General features: G+C 47.7%; 1 protein-coding gene and 1 non-coding gene across 2 annotated transcripts in view; one reads left to right on the plus strand and one right to left on the minus strand.

The window, feature by feature from the left end:
- Positions 1-7,711, plus strand: part of LOC118094779 (vigilin) — a 55,729-nt gene extending 48,018 nt beyond the window's left edge. Inside the window, exons 22-28 of the mRNA XM_035135448.3 lie at positions 605-709; positions 2,837-2,971; positions 3,134-3,277; positions 4,174-4,353; positions 4,542-4,658; positions 5,487-5,618; positions 5,898-7,711. Of these exons, the coding sequence (XP_034991339.3) occupies positions 605-709; positions 2,837-2,971; positions 3,134-3,277; positions 4,174-4,353; positions 4,542-4,658; positions 5,487-5,618; positions 5,898-5,990 (906 nt within the window). The 3' untranslated portion in view covers positions 5,991-7,711. The remainder of the gene's footprint in view (positions 1-604; positions 710-2,836; positions 2,972-3,133; positions 3,278-4,173; positions 4,354-4,541; positions 4,659-5,486; positions 5,619-5,897) is intronic.
- A 3,645-nt stretch (positions 7,712-11,356) lies between these two features.
- TRNAI-AAU (transfer RNA isoleucine (anticodon AAU)) lies at positions 11,357-11,430 on the minus strand. Its single transcript has one exon. It is a non-coding gene; the product is annotated as a tRNA-Ile (tRNA).
- Positions 11,431-11,454: the final 24 nt, after the last annotated feature.

The raw sequence follows: 11,454 nt of genomic DNA on the forward strand, positions 1-11,454 counted from the left end.
TTGATTTGGATTTCCTTGCTCAGTCATGGATAAAACTTGGGTGCCGTAAGAACACAAGCAGAGCCTTGTTGGGGTCAGGCCCGTGGCCGACCTAGTCCAGCGTCCTGTTCTCACAGCGGCCGACCCAATGTCTCTAGGAAGACTGCAAGCTGGGTGGAAGAGCAACAGCACTCACTCTGCCCACCTGCGATTCCCAAAAACTGGCCTCCGAATCCCTTGTGCTTGTCGCCCTTTTGGTTCCTGCCTTCCGCAGTTCTTAGGGAGTGAGATCGCAAGGCATGTTCCCTACCTAATACATGGGCAGGCGCAAAAGTGTTTTGGCAACCCCGTAGAGGTGGGATGGGGCCTAATCCAGGGGTGTGAGCCTGCATGTATTTCTCTAGCCTTGCTCAGTTGGTTTTTCGCTTCTGGTCCCCAATTCTATGCACCAAAATAGTAATTTGCCCATTTTGATTTTATACCGTCCTGAGACCTCCGGGTATAGAGCGGTATATAAATTTAATAAAAAGAAGCAAATAAAATAAAAAGAGGCCTCTGTAGACACGGAGGACCAAAACAACTCTGAAGCTCCCTGCACACATCCTTACTCTTTTTATCTTTCCAGGCTCTGGTTCCCATCACAGTGGACGTGGAGGTCCCCTTTGACCTCCATCGCTACATCATTGGGCAGAAGGGGGCCGGCATTCGCAAGATGATGGAGGAGTACGAGGTAGGAACACGTGGTCCCCCTTCCAGCCCTGCGTGTGGCCTCAGCGTTGGCTTTGACGTACCTTTTCCTTTAAATGCTGTGCATGTGTTCTGGGTTCGCTGTCGATGGTGTAGGAAGCTTCAGCGGTCTGCAACCAGATTGTCTAGGGGGCCAAATCATAGACTCACAGAATCGTAGAGCTGGAATCGACCCCAAGGGTCATCCAGTCCAACCCCCTGCAATGTAGGAATCTCAACAAAATCATCCAAGACGGTGGCCATCCAACCTCTGCTTCAAAATTTCCAAGGACGGCGCATGCACCAGCTCCCGAGGGAGTCTGTTCCACTGTCAGAAAGCTCTTACTGTCAGAAAGTTGAGTCTGAATCTCCTTCCTTGTAACTTGAAGTCCTACCCTTCAAAGCAGGAGAAAACAAGCTTGTTCTGCCTTCCATGTGACAGCCCTGGGCTTCCTTGTGACAGACCAGGTTCCCACGGTAGCAGCACATCTACGTTTAACCCTGCCACAGCTAAGGAAGTATGAGAACAGGAGGGGAAGGGATGAAGACACAAGTGCACTGCAAAATGTGTGTTTGTGTCTGTCGCCAACAATGCTGTCCTGTTGTTTTCAGAGAGGGCACTGCCCACAAGAGGGCACTGCAAGCAAACGTATGTAGAAAGCCCTTTTTGGGGAAATTTTGGTTGGGCCCAATTCACAGCAAGTGGCTTTTCCAAGGTACATAGTTTGCTGAGCACTTATTTAAAGAGGACTGTTGGGTGATTTAAGAGCTTTTTATATAAAAAAATTAGTTGGCTACATTAAAAAACGGTAAAGGAGCCCTGACGGTTAAGTCCAGTCACAATGGGGTTGCAGCGCTCATCTCGCTTTACAGGCCAGGTCATGTGGTCAGCATGACTACGCCACTTCTGGTGCAACGGAACACTGACACCAGAGCAGTGCACGGAAACGCCGTTTACCTTCCCGCTGGAGCAGTACCTATTGATCTACTTGCACTTTTTGGCGTGCTTTCGAACTGCTAGGTTGGCAGGAGCTGGGACCGAGCAACCCGCTGGGAGCTCACCCTGTCGCAGGGATTCGAACCGCCGACCTTCTGATTGGCAAGCCCAAGAGGCTCAGTGGTTTAGACCACAGCGCCACCTGTTGGCTCATTAATCGCCTGTAATTTACCAAGTTACCCAACACTAGAAAGTTAAACCTAGGTGCCTCTTTTTTTTGAGAGGCCCCTCACTGTACCCCTGAGGTTTGGCCAGCATTGAACCAGGACTGAGCCTTTAGTGTGGCAGACCCTGCCTTGGGGCACACCTTGCCAAAGAGACGTCTGACAGGGCACCTCTCTGCCTCCTTTAGGGCATCTTTTCAAAACTGCTGTCCAGGCAGACCTTTGGGATGTGGACTAAAAAAAAACAAAAAAACAAAAACCAAGCTGTTCATGGTGGTGGTCTTATGTTGTTGGTTTTTTTATTTTATTTTGTCTTCCACCTTGCTGCATTTTCTATGCAGTTTATTTAAGTAAATGATCTTTTAAAGAATAAAACTTGTTGGGCAGTTAAGCTAGACCAGGAAACCAGAACTGTAGGAACTGTGTGTTTGTAAAGGCTATTTGTTCTAAGGATTAAGCTCCTTAATTATAGGTGTGTTTAGCTGCCTGTTTTATTCCAAGGCATGCATATATTTATATATATCATTCACTCATGTTTGGTGTAATTGTACTTGAGAAATAATGTGAAGGGGGGGAGTGCTGCTTTCTCCAGTGGCTGCAGAAGAAAGTAGTTTTAGGAAATGACTCTGTGGAGCACCTGAGGGAGGGACATTCATAACCACCCTGAGAACAGACCTTTGCAAAGGATCCTAGGAACATTGCATCTAACTTGGAACACTTCGAAAGCCTAATTGGGAGCCTTTGAGATACGCCGTTCGTTCCAGAGCAGGGAACATTATATTTGCATATTAGCAATTGATTTAAATGTTCTGTATACACACAGTTTTAAGTGTTCATGTTTGGGCTGGGTTATAAATTTATCTGAAGGAAAGGTAGGGAATGACACTAGGCCGTAGGTCCCCTGCCCTGACAGGTTTGCAGCCGGCACCGCCTTTCCTCTAAAGACAGCGACGCTTCTCCCTTTCCTCAGGTGAACATCTCGGTGCCCCAGCCTGAGCAGCAGTCGGACTTCATCAAGATCACAGGCTTGGTCCCCAATGTGGAACGGGCCAGGGCCGGCCTCCTGGAGAGGGTCAAGGAGCTGCAGGCAGAGCAGGAAGACAGGGTAACTGCCAGAGCCCAGCGCCTCGACATAAACAGGCCCAACCCACTGGCTTCCCAGCTGCACCACTTCCACCTGCCAGAGCTTGACTGAGCTTGAGTACTGAGGGATGGGCTCCTGAGGCCAACCAGTAACTCCCGGCTTCCCTCCCCCTCTCTTCCCCAGGCGTTGCGTGGCTTCAAGCTGACGGTGAGCGTGGAACCCAAATACCACCCAAAGATCATTGGCAAAAAAGGGGCGGTCATTTCCCAGATCCGGAAGGACCATGACGTCACCATCCAGTTCCCGGATAAGGGGGATGAGAATCAGGTGAGTCTCTCTCCTTTCTTTTGCTGTGTGTCGCTGGTCCCCTCTACCCAGGGGGATTATGGGACCGGGAGAGTGGCTCCGTAATGCTCCACCGCAGTGAAAAGGCACAAATGTTCATAAAACTTGTCTATGCTCGCTTATAAGCACAGTTGCAATTTGTTTTGTTTTTTTTAATTATTTTATTTCTATTTATTAAATTTATTTACCGCCCCATACCCGTAGATCTCGGGGCAGCTCACAACCTACAGTCACAATATGAAAAACACAAAATACGTAATAAAAATGAAAACGAAAGGCGACACAATAAGCCATCCTTCCACAATACATTTAAAAGGAGCATTTTGAAAATCTTAACGCTTTGTATGTCCTTTAACCTTTATGGTACAGTGGTACCTCAGTTTTCGAACGTAATCCGTTCCGGAAGACTGTTCGACTTCCGAAACGTTTGACAACCAAGGCACAAAAGGTGGTGGACAGAGTCTATGGAAGAAAATGGAAAAACATGCAGTGGAAGCCGTTCGACTTCCAAGGCGCATTTGAAAACGGAAGCAATTACTTCCGGGTTTTCGGCATTCGAGAAACGAAACGTTTGGCTTCCGAGATGCTGGAAAACCGAGGTACCACTGTAATAATAAATTTTTATCTTTCTCTTTTCAAATGTAAGTTGCTTGGAGACCTCCGGAAGTATCAAGTGGCCAAGGAGTTTGATAAATGAATAATAGCCTCACCTAGAATCAGATTTCCATGTGCCTAACTTTGCAGAAAACCTATTTGGTCAAAGTGATGCCCATTTGTGGGGTTACCTGCCGGCCCCCTCAATCTGTAGTGGCGAGGCTTCTCTAAAAGTCCCGCTGACTTTTTGTCTCGGCCTCTCTCCTTCCCCTGCCCGGGTCCAGGACCTCATCACGATCACCGGCTACGAGAAGAATGCCGAGGGGGCCCGGGACGCCATCTTGAAAATTGTGGCCGACCTCGAGGAGATGGTCAGCGAAGATGTCCGCTTGGATCACCGGGTTCACGCCCGTATCATTGGCGGGAGGGGCAAAGCCATCCGCAAGCTTATGGAGGAGTTTCGGGTAAGGGGGAGGGTTGCCAGTGGCTGTTCTCTCTCTCTGTTTGAGGGGCGGAAGCTGCCTGACCCTGCTGCAGTTTCCCCCACTAACAATGGCGGGCAAGCAAAATTGTGACGGCCAGGCTCTTGCTCGTCCAGTCGATGCCCTTTGGACTGTGCAATCTTGTGACTTCGTCTTTCTCATCCCGGCAGGTCGATATCCGCTTCCCTCAACCGGGTTCCAGTGACCCTGACAGAGTCACGGTCACAGGGCTGCCCGAAAACGTGGACGACGCTATAGACCATATGCTCAACTTGGAAGAGGAATATGTGAGAAGGAGGGAGATGGCTGGGAGGGGTGCTCAAGCAGTTTGATGGGTGGGGGAGCTTCTATATATACACGACCGAGAGACAGCATGAGCGAGATTCTTGCCGTATAGTGGGTGCGTGGGCCAAATTGGACTAGTGGCCAGGGCTGCCCACCTGTCAGGTCACCTTGATGTCATGATGATGTCAGGTGGTTGGCAGAGCTGATGTTGCTTAATCGGAAAATAATCACTGTCGACATTTATTAATGATTGAAAACCTCTTATGGGCTTTCTGCACAAATGAACTTGTGGTATCAGGGTATGAAGACTTATTGGGGGGGGGGAGCTGAAAGTTGGTTTATGGAAAGTAGGAGAGTTGAATGTTACTAGGAAGTAAGAATTTTATGCAAGTTTTTAAAGCTGATAGACGGAGAATCGGAAGTTTTTTTTCTTTCCTTTTTCCTTTTCTTTAATTTTTCTGTTTAAGAAATGCTTGATATTTGATGTTTCCATACTGTTCTTTCTTTGTTCTTTCAAGCTTTAATAAAAATTCAAGGAAAATAATGATAAATAAAACAATGATGTCAGGTGACTGGGTGCTTTGAAGTCCCAGGAGGATTTGCAAAAAGAGCCCTGCGAGGTGCTTTGAAGTGCCTGAGGCTTTGCCTTACTTGTGCAAAATTGGCACAAGTAGCGTGTGGGTTTGGTTGGTGGTTTGAGGGGGTGAGGTCAGCTACTGCTCCTTATTCCAGTTTTTTTAAATCTGTCTTGCATCCTGAGAGGCCCTCGAGTTGACCATGAGACTCCACTAGCACCCTCCAGTTTTAACAGAGAGGGCTTCTCCTTACAGATGATGGACGTGGTGGAGACCGAAGCCATGGCTGCGTATATGAAGCCTCCGTCCCGCTTGGAAGAGGAGCCCCGGGGCCCAGCCAAGGGCTTTGTGGTGCGCGATGCCCCCTGGAACGCGTCTGGGAACAAGGTATGGCTTGGGTCCATCATCGCCGCAGAGTCTGCCTTAGAAGCTGCCCGCTTTTGCCAATATTAAGAAGCAGTGCATGTGAAGAACTGACTAGGAAAGCCAGAACCCTGCTTGGTCTAAAATCCCCAATCTGTTCAGCCTTTCACTCGAGACCCATGAGGCCTAGTGCCTTGGGTTCCTTTTAAAAGCGGAACCAGCTTGCTCAAAAAGCAGAGGGTCTTTGTGGCATGCGCTACCCATTTAGAACAGGAAATACATCTTCCCCCTCTCCCCTTTCAGGCCCCAGATGTGAGCAGCGCTGAAGAGTTTCCCATCTTTGGCACCGGCGTGGTCCCCAAGCAGACGTCAGTCTGGGGCCCCAAGAAGTTCTGAGGCAGCGGGAGGCGGTGACGACGCACTGCCAGCCAAGCACGGCTCCCACCCTCCTTGGGCATTGTGGTGGCTTTCTCGCGCCATCAACTCCTCTTGCTGTCGGGATGTGGCAGATTCTTCCTCCTCCGCCTGCACCCTCTCTTTCCGTGACTCTGTGCAATCCATTAACTGATCAAAAGCCATAGCCAGCCCTCTTTCCACTTCCCCGCGGCCCCCTTTTCCTTCTCGTCGAGCCAAAGCAGGCCAGGTTGTAAGCACACAAGTGGAAACGAGTCTCATGTGGCTAACTTGTTTCTCTCTCTCTCTCTCTCTCTCTCTCTCTCTCTCTCTCTCTCTCTCTCTCTCTCTCTCTCTCTCTCTCTCTCTCTCCATGCCAAATTTCAGGGCATTAGTCTCTCCTGGCCAAATTTGGCTGTAACACCCCTACTTCCCCCTCCCGGCTGAAAAAGGAGGAGGCAAGGACCCCCTTTCTTCCCTGTCTCTGACTCTGTCCTCCCAGGTGTAGGATACTTGTACGGTCCTCACACACCTGAACCAAAGGGAAGGGATGAATGTTTTAGGGGGATTCAAACGACAGGCAGATCTCTCGTACTGCCACCCCTAACTTGATCGCATCCCCCTTCCCCCTAGCCAGCCAGCCTGCCTGTTAATTGCTTCTCCTCCAAGCTTGCAAATAGCCCCTCTCCCAGGCGACAAACCATTAAGATTTGAGCTGCACCATAGAGACAGGTTTGTGGGAATCACCCCGTGGATCTGTGCATGAACTTGTGGCTCTCTGGAAGGAGACTTCCAGCTCCTGTGACCAGAAGGAACTCTTTAGAAGCAGGGAGCACTTTATAAACTTTGGCACTCGGCAGTCTTCTGTCTCTTCTCCCACCCCCTACTTTCCACACCCAATCTTTCTCATTTTCATGGCACAGTGTAGACTAGCCTTGCCAACCTGGCTCCCTCCAGATGTTCTGGACAGCAGCTCTGACCTAGGTGGGAGCTGCTGGCTGAAATATCGGGGGGAAAGGAGCGCCAGCCGAGGTTGGCAAAAGCTGGTGTCAAGTCTATTATGACTTGCTCATTTTCTTCTCTTTCCATTTTCAACCTCCCTTCTTTTCTCTTGCTTTTTTCTCTTTCCCCTCCCTCGTGTCTTCCTCAAGATGCACTTGCTTTGAAACATTAGGGGGAAAATATGCAACATTGAACAAAAGAGAAAGTTTAAGAGCCAAGCTCTTTCCTCTTCTCTTCTCTTTCTCATTCAGTTTCTAGTCCACATCCAATTTCTCCAGATTTTTAAACTGTGACTTCTGGACTGTGTGTGTCTGCGTGAGTGTGTGTGTGTGTGTGTGTGTGTGTGTGTGTGTGGTGGAGATGCGAGTGAGCTTAGTGGCTCCACCGATCCAACTAACCCCTGTCCCCTCTTTTTTTTTTTTTTTTGCTGTGTCAACATGACAAGGCAAAAAAATAAGAGAAAAGCTATAGTGGAGCAACGTAACCAAGTTTTTGTTTTGTTTCTTTTTGAAGGCAGGGTTTCTGGGGAGAAATAAAGAAAATTTAACAAAAATAAAAATGGCAGAGAACACTATTGGCCTTAAAAGAAAAGAAAAAAAACATTAAAAGGGGGGGGAAGGAACTTAATGTTTAAGGAAATATGCAAACTCTGTAGGTCACATGATGGTGACTGTGGACTTTTCTAATTCCAAATAAAAATGGAGCGAAAAACTGAGCGGCAATTTCGGCGTGAGAAAGTTATATGATTGGCGGCCCTGGGGAGGATGCAGGTCCCAAAGGATGGGCAAAAGGAACATCTGGATGAGTTTTTAGAGGAGGCTGAGAACTCGACCAATTGCAGCAGAGGAGAGAACTTGGGGCTAGGAGATGAGCCCTAACTTGGTAATTTGCTTTTCCTTTGGTACGGACTGGACTATTCCAAACCACCATGTGAGCTTCACAACCCTTTGACAGCAAACCCACAATGCCCTTAGCACATAACAAACTTGCAAGAGCCCACACCTGTATGTGGTTTGTGGGATGGCACCAACCTGAGCTTGGGGGGGGGGAGAACCTCTGTTAATCTAATGTACAAATCCTTGCTTTGCTTGCAAGCGAGTTCTAGTAATTGGAGGAGATTACCAACGACTCCCTTTGCTCAGCCCCAGCTCCTGCCAACCTAGCAGTTCGAAAGCACGTCCAAGTGCAAGTAGATAAATAGGTACTGCTCCAGCGGGAAGGTAAACGGCGTTTCCGTGTGCTGCTCTGGTTCGCCAGAAGCAGCTTTGTCATGCTGGCCACATGACCTGGAAGCTGTACGCCGGCTTCCCCGGCCAATAACGCAAGATGAGCGCCGCAACCCCAGAGTCGGTCATGACTGGACCTAATGGTCAGGGGTCCCTTTACCTTTATCTTACCCATTTGCATGCCTATAGTGAATACAGGCACTAGTCAACGCCATTAGCTGCCATCACTGCCCCCTCTCTCCCTTTATAACTTTCACTTGCCCCGAAGCACAGAATGCAAATAGCTTTGCAATTCAGGCTTTTCATTTACAGCTGCCCATTTTTTTTGCTGTGTCAACATGACAAGGCAAAAAAATAAGAGAAAAGTTTCCCATCATTTTGAGAATTGGGAGGGGGGATCTGTGTTGCGCTTCGTTTCCTAAGTCAGGTGTATATGGGAACCATGTCGGCCTGCGGAAGTGAGACAAGGCAGAGGTCAACAAGAGCCTTGTGCAATATCCACTCTGCTTAACTTCTCCCCAGATCTACTGTTTTAGAAATACACGCCATCCCTGGTGAAGAAATACCTTTTCAGCTTATTGCTGACCTTTCAGTTCAACTTCCAATTGTCTCTCCCAAGCCGTCTTTGTTGGGCTACAGAACCATTGCAGGCATTCTACATACAGCCGTATAATATATAGTAGGTTGCAATTACAGGATCAGTAAATATTGGAGCCTTTCAGATCCACAATTGTTGTTTTTTTCTTCTCCACATAATTACTATGAAATTGGAGATCTCCCTTTCACTGCTGCTATCACCACCACCAGTTATTTGGATCTGTATGTTTACAGTCGTAAGGGACCGCCGCTGTACAACTCGGAATGCAGCAAGTAACACAATACCATGAATTGAGATGATGGCTTAGCAAAGCTTTATCTGCAGGCATTCAAACACTGCATGGTTCACTGGACACAGGTGTCCTACAGCAGATCAAAACTTCCGGCAACAGGCTTGGGGCGGGAGTTGTCCCTTGAACCCTTGCTTGCCTGTCTTTTGGGTGCTTAAAATTGACTAGAAATTGGGGGAGAAATCTCATTTAGGCACCTGTGGCTGTGAAAACACAGCTGTGTTTAGGATGAGAAAGGAGATGAATAACATTCTTTGTTTTCCAATTCATTGCAGCAGAGATGTGTAAATAGCTTTGTTTGGTTGCTGTGGCTATAACTAAAAAAACGGCATATATATATTTTAGCAATTTATATACCGCTTAGTCACAGTGGGGTACATAAAGCAGTCAGTGCTGCTAATATTATCAATATTAGGGTGATGCTAATATTATCAAGGCTAACTGGTTGGTTTCACCAGCCTGCAGAAACTCCCAAAGAACGGCCACAGTGGCATGCTAGATTGACAGGTGCCTATCAGGAGCTCCTGTGCTGCTGCTGCTGCCGCCACCATTTTTTCTATGTACAAATGCTGGTTAAGATTCTAGTTTCTTAATCCAGGATCCAGCTACTCTGGTCATGTGGTGAATGAGAGCAGAGTTGGACAGTGGCCCGGCTTGTGAGAATACAACAATGGCTTCCTGTGGACAAGCAAGTTCTATTGTGAATTGCCCAAATGCCCTGAACTCTGCTGCTGCTGAGCTGGGAGGAAACAAACCATATCACTGACTCGGGGCACTTCCAGCCGCACACTATTTTGGGGTGGGTTTCAGTCACATCCCAGCAAATTCAGGTTGTATTTTATTGAGAGGTCTTGTGCAACCAATCATCTTTCCCCAGCAAAGCAGACTTCATGCAACAAGAGGAAGAGATGGGGAAATCTCTGGAACGGGTGGGGATAACACTCACTTTGACATGTTGCCTAACCTCCCTCCCACAAGCAAATTGGGGAAAAGGTCAATAAAAGTATTTTACCTGGGAGCACACCTAGTGAGTTTTTTGTGAATCATTAATTGTTCATCTTTTGACACCCCGTGGGTGGAAGCCAAAAAGAAACTGAGTTCCACTTCTGGAACATAGGAAGCTGGATTCTTGGTCCATCTATGTCAGTATCTGCAAAACTCCAGGGTTTTCGAGCAAGGTCTCTCCCACCCCTGCCTGCATATTATGGGAATTGAACCTGGGAACTTTTGCATGCAAAGCAAACCCCTTCCCCCCCAAAGGAACTCTTGGCCCAACCGGATCAAGCCACCTGCATTGTTTGGGGAGAAGCAAGCCCTGAATGCTATTGCCGGAGAAGTTTAAAAGAGGTTCCTAGAATGGAGGTTACCCTCACAGAAACCCAAAGGCAAAGGATGCAGGCTCCAAGTGAAAAGAGAAGCCTTTATTGAAATACAAATGCACACAGGGACAGCCTCAAAAATGAGGAGGCTGCAAAGAGCTACACCCATAGCAGTGTTTTTTAATCCACACGTGATTTTTACTCGCCGCTCAAAGGATCACAGCAATTGTAATAGATGCAACCCGCTGTCATCCTGAACTAATCAAAATTATTTGGCTCTTCAGCTCTCATCATAATATGTGGTTGCATATGACCATTTTTCAGTGTGTGTCTGACTAATTTACCTATTCATTAAATGTCTCCCAATATCCTCTTTCATCAAGATTAATCCCATTTACCATGCCTAGCCGATTCTATTTCCAAGCATACAATGGCCAACTGTAGATTCCAACAGTTCTTTTTTTCGATGTTCTCAGAACAGACATTTACTACATGCAGTACCTAAAAGCTGCTAGTTCTGTTCTGCAAAAGGTAGGAATGCACAGAAACCTTAGTGGGATTTTCCATTTAAAACTTTATCCAGGAGAAAAACTAAATTATGACCAAACCTCCCACTCCCTTGAAAGTTTGGGAACCAAGCATGCAAGGAAGAACTTAATATAACTGATGCCAAGGGATTTGTTTAAAGCAGACGGGCTAAGCCCGGGTTTTGCCATTTGTTTAGCAAAGCAGCAGCTGGGTTGGTAATACTGTACACTGCCAGAATGGATCGCTGTCCTAAGCAAAACAGGATCCACTTCCTTCCAAAGACTAGTCCGAGTAGTGGGCAGCGACCCTCTACTACAGTTCCAGCCCAATCTGGAAAGTGAACCTGCGAAATTCTGCATTCAAGGATACCGTAGATATCTGCTCTGAGAGAGCTAAAAAACATTCCTTGGCCCGTACGGGGATCGAACCCGCGACCTTGGCGTTATTAGCACCACGCTCTAACCAACTGAGCTAACCGGCCGGCCGATGAGTTTCGGAAAGTGGG

This window comes from Zootoca vivipara, chromosome 12, assembly GCF_965207765.1.
Source record: "Zootoca vivipara chromosome 12, rZooViv2.hap1.1, whole genome shotgun sequence".
Taxonomy (NCBI): domain Eukaryota; kingdom Metazoa; phylum Chordata; class Lepidosauria; order Squamata; family Lacertidae; genus Zootoca; species Zootoca vivipara.